Raw genomic sequence first — 23,910 nt, forward strand, 5'->3', positions numbered from 1 at the left:
CTTTATTGTTAAAAAACGACACAGTTTTGCTATAATTCAGAAACCCGAACTCAAAAGTCAAAACACAACCTTTTCTCAGCAATCAAATTTTGCAGGTGAGCTGAGAGCGCAGACGCCCAAAGAAGAAGAAGCAGCAGCCCCGCTGCCGCGCTCACAACTGCCGTTTTGTCACAGTCGGTAACTCTGTTTTTTCCCTTGAGTTATTTCTTTCCTCTTTTTTGGTGGTTTTAATTGTGATTAATGTGTTTGAACTTTTTGCAATTTAGAATGTTCGAATTTGTTCTCTGATAGATTTAGGTCTTTTTGAATTTGAATTAATTGTAAGGTGTTTTAAGCTGTCTATGAACTCAACCAAACACTTTTATGTATAATTAAAAACTCAAAGTTATACCAAACTGAATTAGTTCAGTTTGGTTATGATCACTTGTAATCTGTAATTCTGTATAGACTTTATTGTTGCCTAAAACTATTTGTGAAGCAACACATTTCTCTGTGTATTTTGTGTATACTTGTGGTGATAGTTAAGATAGTGGCTGTGAAATTAACTACCAAATTATCTGATTTCCACCAAAATCTGCAAATGCTAATGGCTGATTGAAGTGATTTTCAAGAATTTAATACTAATTGAGTAGCTATGATTTAATTTATTCTAATTTTTACAGGCAACCAAAATTCTTTCCTTTTCACCTCCGCCGCCGCCGTCACCACAACCAGAAAGGAATGACGGCATATGGAGCAGTGAATTCTCTGAGGAATACAATTGATTATATTCTTCATTCTTCTCATTTTAGCCTTGTTGAGTCCTCTCCACATATCTTACAACTCGCCTACGAGGAGTTGAATCCATTGCAAGAAATTCTTGAAAGATTGGATAGCACGAGCACAGGCAGGAGCAGGAAGAAGGTGAATGGTTTGGATGGAAGAATCAAAGAGTTGATATGGGAATTTGAGGACGTATTGGAATCCCTTCTCTGCCAACAGATTCATTCACAATTTTGTGCAGACCAAATAGATGAGGAAATGCAAGAGAGAGTATGGGAATTCCAAGGGTTATTGGAATCCCTTCCCTCACAGTCCAAAAGCCTCGAAGATGAAGATGATGTTGACGGTGAGAGAATCAGATTCTCCATTGATCTGCAATTCCTACAACATCATGTTCCTTCCTTCATCAAGAGGCTCAAGGGTATGGAGGAGGAATATATTTATGAAGTAGACAATATGCCTGAAGACGACGAAGAGGACGAATCTATTTCATCAAGAAGTGGGACCAAGTCGAAGTTGATTGGATTATCGGATCAATTCCAACAAGTCAAAGGGAAAATTATGGATAGCTCAGACATCATGAGCCATTTGTATGTACTTCATGGAACTGCAGGCATCGGGAAGAGTGCTCTTGCTGAGGCAATTTTTAAAGATCCAGAAATCTTGAGCCGTTTCGAGCGTCGTGCGTGGGTCAGGATAGGCAGAAAATCTCAATTCGATGAAGTCTCACGAGGCATTCTTGCTCAAATGTTTGGACTCACAGAAGGAGATCACGAATTAGGTTCCTACTTGAAAGAAAGATTGGAGGGAAAGAAATGCCTCATTGTGTTCGATGATGTGTGGGAGGCACAAATATGGGATTCCTTGTTAAGTTTACGGAACATCGTTCAAAGATCAGTTTATATCTTGGTTACTACTCGAGACACATGTGCAATTCCCCCAATAATAAATTATACCACTATGTTGGTGCGGTTTTTGAATGAAGAAGAAAGTAAGGAGCTACTATGCGAGAAGGTGTTTGGTGAAAAGGATTGCCCTTTTCAACTAAACAAAGCCGTTACCAAAATTGCGAAGAACTGTGAAGGTCTTCCTCTCATGATGGTCACAGTGGCCGACACCCTATCAAAATCCCAGAATACGGATCCCAAATACTGGGATGATGTAGCAGAAATGCGAAATTCAGTATTTACGGATGCATATAATGAGATGTCAAAGGTACTTTTCCCAAGTTATGACTACTTACCTCAATATCTTAAACTGCCTTTCCTGTATATGAGAGTCTTCCCGCCCGATTATGACATCCCCATTTCCAAGATCATGAATATGTTGGCTACTGAGAAGTGGTTTTATAACACAAACTTGCGATCTTTCGAAAACTATGTTTGGCTATGTTTGGACCAGCTTTGTGCGAATAGGAGTCTTGTTTTATTCAACAGAAGGAGTGCCATTTATGGGGACTTACATTGCAAGTTTAAAACTTGCCGCCTTCTTTTCTCGTGGCGGCACTTGTGTAGAGGAGAGGCTCGGAAGAACAAGTTTTATTATATCTTAAAAAACCTTGTTGATGGCTTAGAAGATGATTTAGAAGGTCAACGTTGCTTGTGTCTTGAAAATAACATTTTATTTAGCATCAAAGACTTTTGCAGCTCCGTGAGATTGAACTGTGCATCCTCTGCACGTTCTCTCCTTTTTTTTGGTCCATACCATCAGTATCCAATCTCAATAGGTGACAATTTCAAATTGCTTGGGAAACTAGATGCTCTTAATCTACGTTTGTACACTTTCCCAACAGAAATTCTGACACTAGTCCTATTGAAGTACCTTGCTCTAACTTGCAATGGAGAACTCCCTACAACCATATCTAAACTTTTCAACCTTCGAGTCTTGATTATTCATCCGCATAACAACATTAGGATCTTTGGAACTTCATCGTATGTACCAACACAAATATGGGATATGAAAGAGTTAGAGCATATTGAGATATTGGGGAAGAGCCTTATAGCTCCATGTCATTCTGCTTCTTTGAAAAAGCTCTCCACACTTGTAGGTATGGATGCCAGCATTTTTACTATCTTGAAACTCTCCCATAAAGTTCCTTATATAAGGAAATTAGTAGTTCAAACACCTTATGATGACCATCATGACCTTTTAAGTTGCTTTGGTTGTATTTCAACACTTGAAAGTTTGGAGATACTAAAATTTAGTATCATAGATCCTGAGATTAAGTACTATGATGCATTTTCTAGTGCATTGATGATGTTGCCACGTCGATTGGTAAAGTTACATTTGAGTGGCATGGGTTTTCCTTGGGAATACATGAACGCAATTGGCTCTTTGCCATTTCTTGAAGTGCTCAAATTGCGAGCCTACGCTTGTCAAGGTCCAAAGTGGGAAGCGCAAGAGGGAAGTTTTTTGCAACTTAAGTTTCTTCTAATTGAAGACAGTGATTTGGTGCAATGGAAACCAAAATCTGGAAGCTTCCCTTTTCTTATGTCCCTAAGCATGAAACATTGCTACAAACTTGAAGAGATCCACTGGGTGTCTCACTATGCAAAAGGAACGATTGAATTAGTGAACTGCGATCCTGTAGCTTTCACTTGTGCCGAGCAATTGCAACCGAGTCCGAATACGGTCGTTGAAGTTACATCCTCTTCTTCTTTTGACAAGAAACCCATTACTATCCAGTGTAAAAGGTTAGTCTTAATTTATATTTCATGTTCTAATTACTCTTATAATATACTTACTTTAAATTGTGATGTTATAAAATATTTTGTTCCGGTCAAAGTGTTTTTTACGTTACTCCCCCGTTTTTTTTTCCTTATTAGTTAGTCTATAAATGAGAATTTCACAAGTAATTAAAATGAGGGAGGTGTTGCTCCAATGCATGTGTAGGTTCAATGCCGGTTGCTACAACTTCGAGTTTTCGACACACAACATAACATGGCTGCCCTCTGAATATTTCTGTATGCTCACACCCTATCTTTATTTATCAATTTTCAGGTCTGGCGCCATGACAACACAGCCGGAAATGTGAGACACTTAAACTTAAGGATTGTGACTTACTTTGAATTCTAGTGAGGATTATGAAATATTTATATTTTTCTGTATGAGCATTAGGAGCTGTTACGTTAAGCTTTTGCAGATTAATGGTAAGGAATTTATGTTTGATTTGGATGATATAGTTTAGCTATATAAAAATTATGTATGCTGATTCAACTACAACTTTTGATGGACTGAATAGTTTGAGCGACAAACAAAGAATTATTTCTACATTTATTTTCAAGTAGTTAACAAAAATTTAAAACTCTGATATCTAGCTAATTTCGTTGTTCGTTCAGCTTAACTTGTAAAATATTATTATTAGGGATCTTCATTGTCTCAATAAACTATATGATGGGATTTTATTGAGCATGCATGTCTTATGTATTCTACCATTTTTAACTTGGAATCTCTTGGATCAATATCTCTATTGCAGAAGCTACGTTCGCAGGGGCAATACGTACAGTTTTCGCTAAGTCAAGAATGATGAGGTTTGACAAACCTCTTGATGCATTAGGTGAGTTAACTAGTAGCTTGATCCATGAATTAAGTGTACATACAGCAATAAAAATGAGGTGTGTTTCTAGTGAGAATTACAACTTTCATATGAACTTGAGAACCATTAAAATTAGTGCATCCGCAGTGGAAATTAATGAATTTTCACTCCCTTCAGGATTCAAACTCAAGTGTTGCATTCATCCACTAAGATGATGTATCTACTGTAGATTTTGATGATCGAAGGGTTGAAAATGGTTCTCCGTTCTTATTTTATATGTATTCCATGTTAACTAAGGGAATTGAAATTCTAACTACACTCGTAATAGACTTAATCTAAATCCTGATGCTATAAAATATTTTGTTGTCGTCAAAGTGTTTTGCGTTGCTCCCTTTATTTTTCTTATTAGTTAGTCTATGGAGATAATTCCATTGTGGTTTGCTACAACTTCAACACACTTAACACAAGGTGACTACGTATTAATTATCCTCTTATTATTTATATATGCTCACATCCTATATTTATCTATTAACTTTCAGGTATGGGTCTGGGTATGAACAAATGAATAGGAGTATATCCGTTGTTGAATAAGCGGGCAACTTTCAGGTATATGTCTTCACATTCATGTTCTTTATGCAGGACAAAAATGGCAACTTTTTTGTTAAAAGCATTGATCATATATCAAAAGTTTACAATATATGAGCATCAAATTCTTGATTTTCTTTTTCTGTTAAAAGCATTAGAGCATTTGTACTAGGGGTGCGCAGGGCGGTCCGCTTACTTTGATGGGAAATGAGAAAAAAATATATATTTTCATTATTTTCCACCATTTTCACATGTTTACTATGGTAGAAAATTTTCTCCAAACGTGGTTGAATATTTTCTCGGGGAGCTCATTTTCACTAATTTTATCTCCAATGTTGGATAATATTATCTTGTCTTTGGGTAATGGTATGAAAATAATTTTCAACATTTTCTCATATTTTCATCTCTACTATTTTCTCTATCTTTTCTTATCCATCATTTTCCAATGAAAAATTTACAACCAAAGTAAACACACCCTTAATATTCATGTATGCTCATGTGATGCATAATTTTTCGTTGTTTTGGTAATCACACGTCATCATTAGGATTGAATCAATTACCAATGATAATAACAATCTTCAACTTGAAATTTCCATAAGATGAGATGGTATATAGTCGAGTTGAAATTATCAAACTCTGCATCATTATAAGTAATTTTATGGTGTATGCTATTTTTCTATTTTGTTGCAGTTGCTGGCTTTGGAGAGAAGAGGGGCTCCAAATTTAATTAGGTGACAAAGTTTGAAACCTTAGTTTGATTGGTTTGAAGTTTGATTATGTTGTTGTGCTAAACATTGAGGATAATCTTTTTGATTACTTTTGAGATTTGAGTAATGAAATTTCAAAGTTTTTATACTCTGTTCAGAATGGCTAGAAGTGCTAAGTGGTATTTCAAATGAAGATCGAGTTTGGATACATCTTCACCAAATAAGCATAAACAAAACAATTGTGAGTAAAATGTTCCTTTTCTTGAATTAATAAATATTGTTTGAGCAGCTGGCATAATTTAATTTTCAATGGCAGTGCTACTCGTTAGCTTAAATAATAAAGGCTCGTTTGTTATGTGGTATGAGATAAGATTGTGATATATTTGACTGTGATACTCCCTTCGTTCTATAAGAGTGTGCATTTATTTCTATTTTGGGACGTCTCTCAAGAGTGTGCATTTACCATTTTTGGACACTATCTCACCACTAACTCCTTATTTCTTACTCTTATTTTATAATAAAGTGAATCACTTTTCAACTTTTAATACACTCATCTAACATTTTATTAAAACTCATACCATAAAAAATCATGCACATTTTTGTGGGACGGAGAGAGTAATTTATTAGATATCAATATCATGTTTGATAAGATATATAAAAAAGATTTATCACACCTCCCAGGTGTGATACATAATCCCTCAATTCACGATAAATGTGGTTTTTTTGTTATTTTCGTTCGTCCACAATAAGTGTGGTTTATTCATTTTTGAACATATACCTCTATACTTTTACCCCATTCAGATACAATATTTACAAAAAATCCATCTCACACCATTTATTAATTAACTAACAATTCAACTTAATTTATACACATCTTCTACTATTTTTTTAAAACTCGTGCCTTCTCATCCACACCACATTTATTGTGGACAAACGGAGTATATATATATAGATACTCCCTCTGTCCTTCAAACATTTGCCTCAAGGGGAGTGGCACAAGTTTTAATAAAAGTTGGTAAAAAATTATTTGATGGTGGGACAATATACAAAAATAGTATTTAAAGAATTGTAATTGTAAAATTAATGATCGGATCATGTATAAAAATAAGTAAGGAGATTGGGACAAACTTTTGAGTGACAACTCAAAAAAAAAAATTGAGGCAAACTTTTTGAAGACCACGGAAGTATATTAAAACACGGTAATAAAATATAAAATCGAGGAAGTCTGCTTTATCTGAGTCGCCTGTAGAATTAATTTCTAGTGGAGCAGACAGACTTTAAGGAGTATGACTTTTCTCACTCCAATCCAATCTACATTAATATCTTTTAATAACACACCAACCAATCACATGCAAAGAAACAAGAAAATTGCATGTGGGCCAATATTTCCACTTCATCACCATCTCCAAAAATCTTAAGCTAGTGGCAAATGATCTAATTTCCACCAAACTCTGCAAATGGCAATGGCTGCAAGATCAAGTCAAATGATTTCTTGCAATTGGTGAAAATCAAGACAAGAAGCCAAGAGAGGTGAAGAGAAGTTGTTCTGCTCTTCTTCTTCTTGCTCACTCCAAAACCAACCTTAATTCTTCATAGTATGTCCATTTTCATTATTTTCAAGAGTTTTATAATCTAGCAGCTATGATTTAATTTATTCTAATTTTTACAGGCAACCAAAAATTGGTCGAGAAATGACGGCTTATGGTGCAATGAATTCTCTGATAAACACAATTGATTATATTCTCAATTCTTCTCATTACAGCCTTGTTCACCACTCTCCACACATCATACAACTTGCCTACGACGAGTTGGAGGCGTGGCATGATATTCTGAAGAGATTGGACGGCACGAGCAAGAGCAAGAGCAGGAAGAAGGTGAATGATGTGGATAGAAGAATCAAGGATTTGATATGGGAGTTTGAAGACTTGTTGCAATCCATTCTCTACAAACAGATTCTTTCACAAGTAAAAGATGAAGGAATCGTGAAAGAGATAGTATGGATCGATCTCTTATTGCGATCCCTTCCCAAGTTTGAAAGACAACCTCGAGGAAGAATGTACCACTGCAGAACAACCCACACAACAACAAGAGTACTGCTGAACTCACGACCTCCAAGCGACACAACACTGCTGCACTTTTTCACAAGAATTTCAATGATGGAATCTGAGGCTTCACGATCTAGAAGCCTAGAAGGTGATGTTGGGGGTGAGAGAATGAGAGTCCCCATTGATCTTAGAGATCTGCAATACTATGTTTGTTCCTTCATCGAGAAGCTCAAGAATATGGAGGAGGAATACGTTTATGCAGTAGACAATATGCCTGAAGATGAAGATGATGGAGACCAATCTATTTCCTCAGGAAGTGGGAGCAAGTCCAAGTTGATTGGATTATCGGATCAATTCCAACAACTCAAAAGGGTGTGTATGGGAACTGCAGGCGTTGGGAATCGCACCGCAGTTGTTGGAACTGCAGGCGTTGGGAAGACTGCTCTTGCTAGGGCAGTTTTTGAAGATCCAGAAATCTCGAGCCATTTTGAGCATCGCGCGTGGGTTACATTAGGCAGAAGATCTAAGTTGGCCGATGCTTTACGAGGCGTTCTAGCTCAAGTGTTTGGAACCGCACAAGGAGATGACGAGTTAGGTGCCTACTTGAAAGAAAGATTGGAGGGAAAGAAATGCCTCATTGTGCTCGATGATGTGTGGGAGAGTGAGATATGGGATTCCTTGTTAGGTTTCTTAGATGATAAGAATGATGGATCGATTCGTATCTTGGCTACCACTCGAGACCAACACACAACCGATCGTGCTTATGTAATGTTGGTGCGGTTTTTGAACGAAGAAGAAAGTAAGGAGCTACTGTGCGACAAGGTGTTTGGTGAAAAGATTTGCCCTATTCGACTGGAAAAAGCCGCTACCAAAATTGTCAAGAACTGTGAAGGTCTTCCTCTCACGATAGTCACAGTGGCTGACATTCTATCAAAATCCAAAAACAGAGACCTCAAATACTGGGATGATGTAGCAGAGATGCGAAATTCAGTCTTCGCGGATGCATATAATGAGACATCAAAGGTACTTTTCCCAAGTTACGACTACTTACCTCAAGAACTTAAAACGCCTTTTCTGTACCTGGGAGTTTTCCCTCCAGATTATGACATCCCCATATCCAAGCTCATGAATATGTTGGCTATTGAAGGCTGGTTTCATAAGAGAAACAAAACACTAGCTATGGTCTGGTATTGTTTGGAGGAGTTTTGTACGTATAAGAATCTTGCTTTATCCAACCAAAGAAGCTTTTATACCAAAGATGTTGCATATCAAAGGCGTTGTTCGTACAGTCCTTGTAGGTATGGGCATCTTGCTAACTCCAACCAAATAAGCATTATTCCCGAAGATGATTTTCTGTGGATTAGCAAGTATAAAACTTGTCGCCTTCATTCTTCATGGCGGCACGTGTGTAGAGAAGAGGCTCGGAAGGACAAGTTTTATCATATCTTAAATAAGCTTGTTGATGGCTCAGAAGATGGTGTAAAAGGTCAGCGTTGCTTGTGTCTTGAAAATAACATTTTATTTAGCATCAAAGACTTTTGCAACTCTGTGAGATTGAACTGTGAATTCTATACTCATTCTCTCCTTTTCTTTGGTCCATACCACCAATACCCAATCCCAGTAGGTAACGACTTCAAGTTGCTTGGGAAACTAGATGCTCTTAATCTACGTTTCTACACTTTCCCAACAGACATTCTTACGCTAGTCCTACTAAAATACCTTGCTCTAACTTGCAATGGAGAACTCCCTCCAACCATATCCAAACTTTTCAACCTTCGAATCTTGATTATCCATCCGCATAACAACATTAGGATCTTTGGAACTCCATCATACGTACCGGTGCAAATATGGGATATGAAAGAGTTAGAGCATATTGAGATATTGGGGAAGAGCCTTGTAGCTCCATCTCATTCTGCTTCTTTGAAAAAGCTTTCAACAATTGTAGGTGTGGATGCCAGCATTTTTACCATCTTGAAACTCTCCTATAAAGTTCCTTATATAAAGAAATTAGTAGTTCAGACACCTTATGATGACCATCATGGCCTTTTAAGTTGCTTTGGTTGTATTTCAACACTTGGAAGTTTGGAGATACTAAAATTTAGTATCATAGATCCTGAGATTAAGCACGATGATGCATTTTCTAGTGCATTGATGTTTCCACGTTGGACATTGAAAAAGTTACATTTGAGTGGCATGGGTTTTTCTTGGGAATACATGGATGAGATTGGCTCTTTGCCATCTCTTGAAGTGCTCAAATTGCGAGCCTACGCCTTTCAGGGCCCAAAGTGGGAAGCGCGAGATGGAAGTTTTTTGAAACTTAAGTTTCTTCTGATTGAAGACACTGATTTGGTGCAATGGAAACCAAGATATGAGAGCTTCCCTCATCTTGCCTGCCTAAGCATGAAACACTGCTACGAACTTGAAGAGATCCACTGGCCGTCTCATTATAGGAGTGGCTCGATTGAATTAGTCGACTGCAATCCTGTAGCTTTGACTTGTGCCGAGCAATTACAACCATGCCGGGGTACTTACCTTGATGTTACTGCCTCTTCTTCTTTTGGCGGGAAACCCATTACTGTCAAGTTTCGAAGGTTAGTCCTACAACTGCTGATCAATTCACGTCCTCGTCTTTAACATATATTCTCTGAGGTTGTGTTTTGTTTGGTTGATAAATTTATCATGGAAAAATGAGGTATATAAAAAATTTCTTCCTTTAAATACCTTCTCTCTTTTCCCTCATTTTCTCTTGTGTAGAAAATAAGGGGGAAAAGAGGGAATTTAAAGTGGATTTTTTTGTTATTCCTCTTTTTCTCATGATAAATTTATCAACAGAAGAAAACGTACGTACGCATCCTGAATGAATATTTATGTATACTGATACCGTTTATTTATTTATCAATTTTCAGGTATGGGGCTGAGTGTAGGCGTGTGTTTGAATAAGCGAAAAGGTCAGAATTGTTACTTATTTTGGATTTGAAAATTATAATTTATAAGTTGAGTGGATTATGCATGGAATGTAAACTGTAATTAGTTGGGTTTGAGATCTTAATTAGCATGTGATTCAAGTACCGTAATCTTTTTGTGTTATGCATAATTTTCGCTTTGTTTTGGTATCAAATGTCATCATTAGATTTGAATTGAGTACTAATAATAATAATAATAATAATAATAATAATAATAATAATAATAATAATAATAATAATAATAATAATAATAATAATAATAATATATCAGTTTGAATATATCGAGTTGAAAATGTTTTACAGGATCATGAACAAATATCAGTGTGGCATATAATTTTTTTTATTTATAAATTAACAGAGGACTTGAATTCAAGACCTTTGACCTTAGTCATTCACCTTTTACCGCTTGACCAATACACGCACACATATAAAATATTTTCTTGTATTAGCATGTAGGAGTTGTTAGGTTCAGCTTTGTAAAAAGAAAATTATTTTCATATTTTCTTTCAAGTACTTAACAAAAATTCAAAACTGATTTCAAGTTAATTTCGTCTTTCATTAAGCTTAACTTGTAAAATAATATTATTAGGGATCTTCATTGTCACACAGTTGTAAATTAACAAGTTGTTTAGTCCTTATAAAATTTTAAAGCTATTTTCTTGAAGTATTCATTATCAAATGATTTTATTTCACCAAAAGAAAATCAGGTTAGTAGCAAGCCCGACTCGGTATGTAAAAATTGTATATGCATGGCCATTATTATATTATATAGAGCTGATAATTTTGAATACGATATGAAAATATCATTCAAAATCGCACGAAATTAATAAGTTAGTGTCCAACACCATGATAGTCGGTCATTTGAACTATTATCAACCAACTAATTAATTAATTCTTGACAATTTAAATATTGAAAAGCACCAATTTAAATCTTGACAGGCTGTAGTGAGAATTAAAAAATATTATTTCCGCAGCCTGCACGATGCTATTTTATTCTAGTAGTATACTAATATGTGTTAATAGGCAAAAATGCCCACTTTCTAAATTTTTTTTTGTGAAAATTAAATTTTTACTCTACTAATATCTACGCCAAAACCAACTTTTTATATTTTCACCATTACCAACTCTGTCGCCGCTGCCGTCGCTGGCGCTGCCAAAACCAGAGAGGAATGATGGCATATGGTGCAGTGAATTCTATGAGGAATACAATTGATTATATTCTCCATTCTTCTCTATGGCGACATTATTTTAAATTTTTTTGTTTAATTATTAATTTATTAAAAATAAAAATAAAAAACAAATAAAAAAGAATTATAAAAAACCGGACAAAGTAGAATACAAGAGGGAGAGGGAGCGAGGCCCACAGCGGTAGCCCACAAAAACCCCAGCTGAAACCCATCCATATGGACCCAACAATGCAGCCCAACCCTACCTTGAAAAGGCCCAATATGAACTGAATTATATGTATATTTTTTTCTGAGCGAAATGAACCGAATCTATTATATAATAGGATTAAGCCTTAACCTATGTGGCATATCTAAAATCTCACTATTTCAAAATTTACCATATATAATCTTCATCATTTATTAATTAATTAACTATTACATTCTATATAAAGATTCATTAATCATAATAAATATAATTAATAATAAATGTATATATAATAATATTAACATTACATATAATCTAAATTAATAAATTTTATTATTTATTTTTTATAGATAAAAATTAGATTTACATGTTTGATAAGAAAAAAATTATAATCTATATACAATAAGTTATTTTAATTGAATGTTAGTGATTAGATGTATATTTGTTATTAATTTTATATTTCTCAATAGCGTACATATTATATGTATATGTTGCAATATATATTATATTATATGAATATAATATATATATATATATATATATATAATATTTATATTCTTAATTTTCAATAAAATTAATTTTAAATTACGTTTGAATTGAGACATGCACGTATATGTAAATTATAAACGGGTCCGATCGTTGATTTACATGTTTGCATAATAAGGCACAAATTCTATAAATTGATTACTTTAAAACAAAATCTTATTTTATGTCTATCAAAATAATTAAAATTTTATTTTTATTTTTTATAAAATAAATCCATACATTTTATTTATATAGGGAAGAAAAATATATTTTTCATTTCTGCAAACTTTATTTGTTCCTGTTCGTCCATTACTACAATAATAATAATAATACTAATAATAATAATAATAATAATAATAATAATAATAATAATAATAATAATAATAATAATAATAATAATAATAGATAAATTATGAAATTAGTAATGCATAAATGAAGAATTTAGATAAAGAACAATAGAGGATATGATGTTAAAATATATTAGAAATCTTTAGTCGTGTATCAAATTTATAATAATCTCAATCAAGTGAAGAATTCATATAAATCACTTCATTTCACATTGAGTATTTTTATAAGATTTCACCAAAATAAAACTTATGCAAGAATAAGCCCTTGCTCTCCAAATTAAAAATTTACATTTAATTGGCGGAATGATTGAGACTAATACAATTTGAATTGTTTTGTCAATTTAATTTGACAAAATTTATTTAATTAAATACATGGTCTAATTAATTTAATTTGAAAAAATAAATTGGTTTGATTAAGTAAATTATTTCTTCAATTTAATTTGATTATAAAATAATATATTTTGTATAAAATTTTAAAAATAAAATTTGGATTCAACATAGATTTTTTATGAAAATTTATCAATTAAATTACTAAATAAATTAATACAATTTGAATCTCGTGTCAACTTTCTTAAGCTACACACGAGATGATTTTCAAAACTTAGTTATAGTCTTTCAAACTTCAAACAAGATAATGTTCACGAGTCAATTTTATTCTTTCAATTTTCAGATGGAATGATGCTCGAAACTCAAGATTTGAAGATAATTAATGTTCACGAGTCTATTTTATTCTTTCAAATTTCAAACGAAATGATGCTCGAAACTCAATTATGATATTTCAAGCTCCACATGAAATAATGCACAAAAAATTGTCAAGATTTTTCAAGCTGCATACAAGATGATGTTTAGAAGTTAGTTATGATCTTACAAGCTAAAGATGATAATGATCTTTAAAGCTACACACAAGATAATTCTTGTAACTTAATTGTGGTCATTCAAAGTTCAAATGAGATGATACTCACAAGTTAAATTTATTTTTTTAAACTTCAAACGAGATGATTCTTGGAACCCAATTATAATATTTAGAACTAATAATGCATAAAAGTTTGTCAAGATTTTTTCAAGTTCCATACAAAATGATGTTTACAAGTTAGTTATGATGTTAAAAGCTCCAAATCATACAATCTCACAAGTCAACTTTGATTTTTAAAGCTCCAGATAGTGATGTTAAAAAAACTTGACGCATAAAAGTTTATTTTTTGTATTTTAAGGTCTAGACGAGATAATACTCAAAAGTCTGATGTTCAAACGTTAGTTGTCGTCTTCCGAAATTTAGATTATGATATGATCCTATAAGGTTCAGACGAGATGATGCTCAGATGAAATAAAATTTTCAATATCGATACATTTTTCAAAATATTATTAAATATAAATCTAAGTAAAAAGATTATTTATTATTCTAACAAAAGGTTAACATTTAATTGAGGAATATGATTCAAATTAATATAATTTCAACTATATTATCTTAAATTAAATGAATTTAAAATAATTTATATAATAAGTTAAAATAATTTCTCGTCGAATTTCGATGGGTTGCGCACTAGTGTAAGTATATAGGAATACTTATTTAAATTTTTTCAGTATTAACTTTTTTGATGATAATTTATCAATATTAATTAAGTCCATCATTGCGAAATTTCTTATAACTATTCAAGTGTAATTTACGGGCGGCACATTTTCTCTTGGGAGAGGGATAATTTTATATCTAAGAGAGATTGATATAACTTATTAACTTTATACCATCTTATGAATAGTGAATAAATATAGTATTATCTTTCAAATCAAACAAGATATAAAAAATATGATCATCACTTTGATAAATTTATAGCTTCAAATATGGGTGTGGCCATGTGGGTTCGCTCAAGCGTTGACATGCGATTATTTCAATGGAAAATTTTCATACAGAAAACAAAAAAACATAAACAAGCATAAGTTGAATTAAAAAAATATTAATTCCGCAGCTAAGTTGAATTAAAAAAATATTAATTCCGCAGCTGGCATAAGTTGACTTTCGATGGCAATGCTCATCGTTAGCTTCAATAATTGTGTAGTTATGGTTATATTCTTTTTTAAATTTTCACCATTACCAGCTCTTCCGACTTCATTCCTCCCACCACCGCCGCCGCCGCCACAACCAGAGAGAAATGACGGCATATGGTGCAGTGAATTCGCTGAGGAATACAATTGATTATATTCTCCATTCTTCTCATTTTAGCCTCCTTGAGCCCTCTCCACAAATCATACAACTCGCCTACTATCAGTTGCGGCCGTTGCAAGATATTTTGGAAGGATTGGACAGGACAAGAACAAGCAAGAGCAGGAAGGAGGTGAATGCTGTGGATGGAAGAATCAAAGAGTTGATTTGGGAATTCCAAGACTTATTGGAATCCCTTCTCTACCAACAGATTCTTTCACAGTTTCCTGCAGACCAAGTAGATGATGAAATGAAAAACAGAGTATGGGAATCCCAAAGCTTGATGGAATCACTTCCCTCACAGCCACAGATTCCATTACAAAGCCACACAACTACAAGAAGAAGAAGAAGAAGAAGAAGAAGAAGAAGAAGACTGGTGGTGCAGAAACTCAAAGGAAGAAAATTCTGCACTCCAAGAATAATGAGTGAATCTGAGGCTTCACAATCCACAAGTCTAGAAGATGATGTTGGGGTTGAGAGAATGAGATTCTCCATTGATCTGCAGTTCCTACAACATCATGTGCGTACCTTCATCGAGAGGCTTAAGGATATGGAGGAGAAATACATTTATCAAGTACACAATATGCCTGAGGATGACGAGGTCGAATCTACTAACTCAAGAGCTGGGACCAAGTCAAAGATGATTGGATTATCGGATCAATTCCAACAACTCAAAGGGGATATTATGGCAAGGGGTAGCGTTGACAAATGCACGGCACTTGTTGGGACTGCAGGCGTTGGGAAGACTGCTCTCGCTGAGGCAGCTTTTGAAGATCCTGAAATCGTGAGATGCTTCGAGCATCGTGCGTGGGTCAGGGTAGGAAGAAAATCTCAATTCGATGATGTTTCACGAGAGATTCTAGCTCAAATGTTTGGAATCACACAAGGAGATGACGAATTAGGTGCCTACTTAGAAAGATTGCATGGAAAGAAATGCCTGATTGTGCTCGATGATGTGTGGGAGAGAGAGATATTGGATTCCTTAGACATATCCTTTCTAGACATACATCATAGTTCAATTCAGATTTTGGTTACTACTCGAGACCAAAGCATAACTTTGTCAAGCCCTAAACATGTTTCAATAATATTGGTGCGGTTTTTGAATGAAGAAGAAAGTAAGGAGCTATTATGCGAGAAGGTGTTTGGTGAAAAGGATTGTCCTTTTCAGCTTGACAAAGCCGCTACCAAAATTGCGAAGAACTGTGAAGGTCTTCCTCTCACCATAGTCACAGTGGCTGACATCCTTTCAAAAGCCCATAATACAGACCCCAAATATTGGGACGATGTAGCAGATATGCGAAATTCAGTCTTCACGGATGCATATAATGAGATATCAAAGGTACTTTTCCCAAGTTACGACTACTTACCTCAATATCTCAAAATGCCTTTTTTGTATATGGGAGTCTTCCCTCCAGATTATGACATTCCCCTTTCCAAGCTCATGAATATGTTAGCCACTGAGGGCTGGTTTCATGAGACAAACAAAAAACAATCTTTGGAGAATTCTGTCTGGCGATGTTTGGACGAGCTTTGTAGTCTTAGAAATCTTGCTTTATTCAGCAAAAGGAGCATTTTTAGCACATTGTGGAGGCATACAAGGTTTAAAAGTTTGTGGTGGACTTTTTTTCCCAAGTTTAAAAGTTGCCGGCTTCATTCTTCTTGGCGGCACGTGTGCAGAGGAGAGGCTCGGAAGAACAAGTTTTATCATGTCTTAAAAAAGCTTGTTGATGGCTTAGAAGATGGTGTAAAAGGTCAGCATTGCTTATGTCTTGAAAATAACCTTTTATTTGTCATCAAAGAATTTTGCAACTCCGTGAGATTGAACTGTGCATCATCTACAAGTTCTCTCCTTTTTTTTGGTCCATATCACCAATATCCAATCCCAATAGGTGATGATTTCAAGTTGCTTGGGAAACTAGATGCTCTTAATCTACGTTTGTACACTTTCCCAACAGAAATTCTTACACTAGTCCTACTAAAGTACCTTGCTCTGACTTGCAATGGAGAACTCCCTACAACCATATCCAATCTTTTCAATCTTCGAGTCTTGATTATCCATCCGCATAACAACATTAGAATTTGTAGAGCTCCATCGTATGTACCAATAGAAATATGGGATATGATAGAGTTAGAGCATATTGAGATATTGGGGAAGAGCCTTGTAGCTCCATCTCATTCTGCTTCTTTGGAAAAACTCTCAACACTCGTAGGTGTGAATGCCAGGATTTGTACTATCTTGGATCTCTCCCAAAAAGCTACTCATATAAGGAAACTAGGATTTCAGATCGAGCTAACGCCTTATGATGACCTTAATGACCTTTTACGTTGCTTTTGTTGTATTTCAAGACTTGGAAGTTTGCAGACAGTGAAATGTTATATCATGAATCCCGTGGTTAAGTACGACTATGCATTTCCTAGTACATTATCGTTTCCAGGTGGATTGAAAAAGTTACATTTGAGCGGAATGGGTTTTTCTTGGGAATGCATGTATGTAATTGGCCTTTTGCCATTTCTTGAAGTGCTCAAGTTGCGAGCCTACGCGTTTCGGGGTTCAAAGTGGGAAACGCAAGAGGGAAGTTTTATGAAACTTGCATTTCTTCTAATTGAAGACAGTGATTTGGTGCAATGGAAACCAAGTTCTGGAAGCTTCCATCGACTAGCCTGCCTAAGCATGAAACATTGCTACAAACTTGAAGAGATCCACTGGCCATCTCATTTAATGAGTGGAACGATTGAATTAGTGAACTGCAATCCTGTTGCTTTGACTTGTGCTAAGCAATTACAACTGTACCCAGGGTTTTGCGTTGATGTTGCTGCCACTTTTTCTTTCGACGAGAAACCCATTACTATCAAGTTTACAAGGTTAGTCTTGCAACTGCTGATCAATTCATTTCCTACTCTTAATATATATTTCAAGTTAATTTTGGGAGTTGAAAATGTTTTATAGGATTCGTTAGTTTGGCTGTTGGATGCATTGCTGTGTGAGAAAAGATTCTGTTGGTTAGTGATAGTTGGTTAGTTAGTTATAGACTGTTGTTTTGCTAAATCTTTTTGGTTGTTCTGCTATGTTTTGCTATGAAATATTTGTATTTTTATGTATCAGAATAGGAGATATTCAGTTCAGCTTTGCATATAAATTGAAAGGATTGGGACCACTGGGTTGTGTTATATTTCTGCTGGGAGCCAATATGTTTGTTTTGGATGATGGTTAAGAAACTTAAGTTGCGTTTATTTTGATGGATATGGATAAATTTATCCATAGAACAGGATGGATAACAAAAATTTATACCTTTAAATGTCTATTTTCTTTTACAACATTTGTTTCATTATATATTTATATAATTATTTGACTACTCAAATCTTATGTATGTCAATTTAATTGATCTCTCAATATAAATAAAAAATTATTTCCACATTTATTTTCAAGTACTTAACAAAAATTCAAAACTCTAATTTGTAGCTAATTTCGTCTTTCATTTGGCTTACTTGTAAAATATTATTATTAGGGGTATTCATTGTCAGGGATTTAAACCGAGAAGTTATTTATTTGTTTTGAAACTACAAAGCTTATTTTTCTCAAGTATTCTTTATTAAAAGATTCTATTTCACCAAGATCAGACCAGGAAGATAGGATGAGTTATATTTGCAAAAGTAAATCGGGTTCTTTAAATTTTTCAGGATGAACAAAGAGGACGAGCAGGCGGTAGCCGGAAATTCCTTAAATTATGTGGCATTTACGAAAAGGGTGGGGCAGATGGCACGAGTTGTTTCCCTTTGGATCGTGTTTCTAGTTACATGGCTCACAGTTAGTGTTATCTTCATCACTATAAAAAGAAAATTCACTAGTAACATGAGGCTTGGTAGCTATTATATGTGTAAATTAGTGACAATTGATGATGGGTACACTTTCGAATGTCACTAATTTTTGTGACATGGATATTAGCTACCAAACCTCATGTCACTGATAGAATCTTTTTTTTTTGTAGTGCTTGGTCTATTTCGCCCATTGTACTTGACTATCTTTCTATTTAGTATCATTGTTGGATAAGTTCTCTCAACACTTGTAGATGTGAATGTCAGCATTTGTACTATCTTGGAACTCTGATGACTGTAATGACCTTTCAGTTGCTTTGATTGTGTTTCAACACTTATTGATTTGGAGACACTGAAATGTAGCATTGTGAATCCCATGATTAAGTATGATCATGCTTTTCCTAGTTCATTGAAGTTGCTACGTTGGTTGGGAAAGCTGCATTTGAGTGGCATGGGTTTTTTTTGGGAATACATGGATGTAATTGGCTCGTTGCCATATCTTGAAGTGCTCAAATTGCGAGCCTACGCCTTCCGGGGTCCCAAGTGGGAAGCGCGAGAGGAAAGTTTTTTGAGACTTTTGTTTCTTCCAATTGAAGACAGTGATTTGGTGCAATGGAAACCAAGATCTGGGAGCTTCCTTGAGCTTAGTCACCTAAGCATGAAACATTGCTACAAACTACAAGAGTTCCACTGGTTGTCTCATCGTGAGTCCGGAATGATTGAATTATTAAACTGCAATCCTGTAGCTTTGACTTGTGCTGTGCAATTACAGCCAAATCCAGATACCGTTGTTGATGTTACTGCCACTTCTTCATTTGACGAGAAACCCGTTACCATCAAGTTTACAAGGTTAGTCTTGCAACTGCCGATCAATTCATGTCCTATTCTTAATGCATAATTCAAGTTAATTAGGGGGTTTCAAATTCTAATTACCTTCATAATACACTTCATTTAAATTTTGGTATGCTATAAAATGTTCTTCTATGTGAGGTAAGGTGTTTTATGTTGCTCCCTTTGTTTTCCTTATTATTTAGTCTATAAATGAGAATTTCACAAGATAGTTGCTTGATTTCACACAACACAAGATGGCTGCTTGATTATCATCCTCTTAAATATTTATGTATTCTCACACCCTATATTTATCTACTCCCTCCGTCCACGAAAAAGTGCCCCATTTGGGTGCTGGCACGGGTTTTAAGAAAGCTGAAAAAGGTGGTGTAAAGGTGGTGTAAAAGACTAAAAGGGTAGTGTTAATGTATTGTGGTTACTTTTACTAATCCTGCACTAACTATTTGGCATTATTTTATTAGGTGAAAATTCAGAAAATAAATATATAAATAAAATGGAAATAAATAAATAAATAAGTAAATAAACTGGAAAATTCAGAAAATAAATAAATAAATAAACTTGAAATTCAGAAAATAAATAAATAAATAAACTGAAAATTCAGAAAATAAATATATAAAAAAATGGAAAATAAATAAAATGAAAATTCAGAAAATAAATAAATAAACTGGAAATAAATAAATAAATAAATAAAATGGAAATAAATAAACTAAAAATTTGAAAATAAATAAACTGAAAATTGAGAAAATAAATAAATAAACTGGAAATAAATAAATAAATAAGTAAATAAACTGGAAAATAAATAACTGAAAATTCAAAAATAAATAAATAACTAAACTTGAAATTCAGAAAATAAATAAATAAATAAACTGAAAATTCAGAAAATAAATAAATAAATAAACTGGAAAATAAATAAACTGGAAATAAATAAATAAATAAATAAGTAAATAAACTGGAAAATAAATAAACTGAAAATTCAAAAATAAATAAATAAATAAACTTGAAATTCAGAAAATAAATAAATAAATAAACTGAAAATTCAGAAAATAAATATATAAATAAAATGGAAAATAAATAAACTGGAAATAAATAAATAAATAAATTGAAAATTCAGAAAATAAATAAATAAACTGGAAATAAATAAACTGAAAATTCAAAAATAAATAAATAAATAAACTTGAAATTCAGAAAATAAATAAATAAATAAACTGAAAATTCAGAAAATAAATATTTAAATAAAATGGAAAATAAATAAACTGGAAATAAATAAATAAATAAATAAACTGAAAATTCAGAAAATAAATAAATAAACTGAAAATAAATAAATAAATAAATAAACTGGAAATAAATAAACTAAAAATTCAAAAATAAATAAATAAATAAACTTGAAATTCAGAAAATAAATAAATAAATAAACTGAAAATTAAGAAAATAAATAAATAAACTGAAAATTATGAAAATAAATAAATAAATGGGATTAATTGTGTGGGTTAATTGCATAGATTAAATAAAAGTGTGGATTTATTAATGACATAAGTTGTAAATAAATTGAAAAGTAAAGGGTATGAATGTACAAAAAGGTAAACATGGCACTTTTTCGTGGACAAAAAAAAGGAGTAAGTAGGGCACTTTTTCGTGGACAGAGGGAGTATTAATTTTCAGGTGGGGTATGAAGACTGAGGATATATAACACAGTCGGAAAGGTGAGACATTGGAATTTAAGATGTCTGACTTATTGGATTTTGTTGAGGATTATAAGCTAAGGCTGCGTTTATTTTGATGGATAAATTTATCCATGGAAAAATGATGAATAAAATTATTATGCTAAGTTTGTTCCTTTTAATTTCCATTGTACTAAGGTCCAATAAATAACGGTCGGAGTTGTTGGTTTAGCTATGAAGGTCCAATTTTCAGACTAATCAAATCAATTTATGTCACAATAGGCTTTATTTAAATTTTGATATGTTTTTGTTATATTTTTAAATATTGACTATATATATATATATATATATATAGGGGCGCGCTCCAGTGAGATCCCCTATTTTTCGTGTAACATGAGTACAATAAATAAGACATATAATACTAATGAACAAAACGTATATCTAGTGAACAAGATGTATATACTGATGAAAAATAAAATTTAAAAAATTCGTAATGAATAAGACATATATACTGATGAACATGGCCGTATATACTGATGAACAATGCAGTATATACTGATGAATAACAAAATTTAAAATATTCTGCTCCCTCCAGGATTCGAACCCTGCGAAAAAAAATCACCCTCTAGATACAATATCAGCCATAGGATTGATAAAATAAACGCACCAGATCGTGCCCTAGATCTCACTAAAATTAGGGGGTCTCATTGGAGCGGCCCCCTATATATATATATATATATATATATATATATATATATATATAGGGAAGGGCTAAAATAAGAGCATTTATTAAGATATAAAATACTCCCTCCGTCCCGCTAAAGTTGGCAACATTTGTTTCGGCACGAAGATTAAGAAATTGAGTGTTATATGTTTTAATAGAGTGTGGCCTACAATTGTTGACCAAATTAGTGAGTAATTGTTGACTTAATTAAAGTAATTTTGATATTTTTAGAAAGTGGCCTACAATTGTTGACCAAATTAGTGAGTAATTGTTGACTTAATTAAAGTAAACTTTTGCCATTTTTAGAAAGTGGCCAACTTTAGTGGGACACCCAAAATAGAAATGTTGCCAACTTTAATGGGACGGAGGGAGTAAGAATTATTTTCCGCCCTTAAATCATCAAGATCTACGGTTGATTCGTAATCATGTTGGATGGATTTATGGTCCTGAGTTCGAATCCCAAAGGTAGCAAAAATTTATTTTTCACAATTCATACCTTTATACAGCGAATTCATACGTGTTCTACATAAAATTCATACATTAAAAATTGCTCTTATTTCTTATTTTAAGATGTGCTCTCATGGTAGCCCACCCCTATATATATATATATATATATATCTTCTGTAATAGTCATTGTGTTTGAGATTGTTCATTTATCAATTTTCAGGCAAATGAGAGAGCTGAAGGGATCCCATAGTTTCAATTGTTGTTGTATTACCACATTGTGTTATGAATTTAAGGATTGTGACTTGTATTGGCTTTTGTTGAGGATTATGAAACTTGAGTGCTGAATTGTGTTTGTAAGTTGGATTTGTGTGAAATCAATAGTTTCTTATTCAAGGATTGCAACCCTCCTGTGTGTTATGCATGATTTTCGCTTTGTTAATTATGATATTATATACTTTCTCCGTCCGCGATATCGTTTCCACTTTCATTTATAGAAGTAGGGTCCTCAAACTTCCATTTGCAACAATAGTGGGACCCAAACTCCACTCACTACATATCCACTACTATCCACCATTTTTCTTAAAATCCGCGCCGCCCACAATGTGGAAACGATATCGCGGACGAAGGGAGTATGTGTAATCGGTTGATGCGTTATTAATATGAATTGCTGTGAGAACATTTGTTGAAATGAGATCCCTGTTGAGTATTTACATGAGCTTATTGTCAATAGTCTTTTAATCTTATTCTTGAGAACCCTTGTTGTTGCTGTCTTCTTTCTGTTATTTTTATTTCTTTGAGGAACAGTTCATAAAAATTGATTTTAGTGGAAATAAGTGATGTTCAAATATGGTTGAGTTTTCTGATCTCTTCGGCCTAATCAAAGATGAGATAATACTTTCCATAGTTGGAACTCTTCTTTTGAAGGAAAAAATCATGGCTTATTCCATTCGCTTCATTTGTATTCTTTATGTTTTGTGATGAGATATATCAATGGGAACGCTCACAATGATTCATTAATTCGTGCATTTTTGTTAATTGAGGACTTTAAATTAAGAATAAAGGAAGCTTCCCAAAGCTTAAAGTTCTAAGCATGAAGCATTGCTACAAATTACAAAAAATCGATTGGCCGTATGATCATTCTTGGATCATAGGTATTGGACTATTTGATTTTAATCAATTCAAAGACAAGTTTTCATTTGAACTTACTATCGAATCTTCTGTTTGAGTGAGTGTAACTACATCCTGAATATTTCATTCATCGAGATAATTCATTTTTTTGTCACCGAATTTTGTATAGCGGGATATTTTTTATGGAAAATTTTGAAAGTTGAGGTTTTTTTTAGGAGAAAATGAAAGTTTAGGATATTTTGTGGAAAACGTTAAAA

The 23,910-nt window shown here is 33.4% G+C and overlaps 2 protein-coding genes across 2 annotated transcripts; both read left to right on the top strand.

The window, feature by feature from the left end:
- The first annotated feature begins 90 nt into the window (after window positions 1-90).
- On the top strand, window positions 91-5,740 carry LOC131006097 (putative late blight resistance protein homolog R1C-3). The gene is made up of 6 exons (XM_057933243.1): window positions 91-111; window positions 145-177; window positions 663-3,455; window positions 3,763-3,792; window positions 4,238-4,318; window positions 5,573-5,740. The coding sequence occupies exons 3-5, from the start codon at window positions 721-723 to the stop codon at window positions 4,275-4,277; spliced, it is 2,805 nt and encodes a 934-aa protein (XP_057789226.1). The 5' UTR covers window positions 91-111; window positions 145-177; window positions 663-720; the 3' UTR covers window positions 4,278-4,318; window positions 5,573-5,740.
- A 1,058-nt stretch (window positions 5,741-6,798) lies between these two features.
- Window positions 6,799-10,649, top strand: LOC131006093 (putative late blight resistance protein homolog R1A-10). Its single transcript, XM_057933240.1, has 3 exons — window positions 6,799-7,184; window positions 7,259-10,225; window positions 10,541-10,649. The coding sequence occupies exons 2-3, from the start codon at window positions 7,281-7,283 to the stop codon at window positions 10,572-10,574; spliced, it is 2,979 nt and encodes a 992-aa protein (XP_057789223.1). The 5' UTR covers window positions 6,799-7,184; window positions 7,259-7,280; the 3' UTR covers window positions 10,575-10,649.
- Window positions 10,650-23,910: the final 13,261 nt, after the last annotated feature.

Source organism: Salvia miltiorrhiza, chromosome 1 (genome assembly GCF_028751815.1).
Source record: "Salvia miltiorrhiza cultivar Shanhuang (shh) chromosome 1, IMPLAD_Smil_shh, whole genome shotgun sequence".
NCBI lineage: Eukaryota > Viridiplantae > Streptophyta > Magnoliopsida > Lamiales > Lamiaceae > Salvia > Salvia miltiorrhiza.

Excerpts from the sequence above, each read along its gene's own strand:
- LOC131006097 (XM_057933243.1), top strand. The coding sequence starts at position 721 with ATGACGGCATATGGAGCAGTGAATTCTCTGAGGAATACAATTGATTAT. Across the intron at positions 3,456-3,762 it reads ATTACTATCCAGTGTAAAAG|GTCTGGCGCCATGACAACAC; the intron begins GTTAGTCTTAAT and ends ATCAATTTTCAG. Across the intron at positions 3,793-4,237 it reads ATGACAACACAGCCGGAAAT|AAGCTACGTTCGCAGGGGCA; the intron begins GTGAGACACTTA and ends TCTCTATTGCAG.
- LOC131006093 (XM_057933240.1), top strand. The coding sequence starts at position 7,281 with ATGACGGCTTATGGTGCAATGAATTCTCTGATAAACACAATTGATTAT. Across the intron at positions 10,226-10,540 it reads ATTACTGTCAAGTTTCGAAG|GTATGGGGCTGAGTGTAGGC; the intron begins GTTAGTCCTACA and ends ATCAATTTTCAG.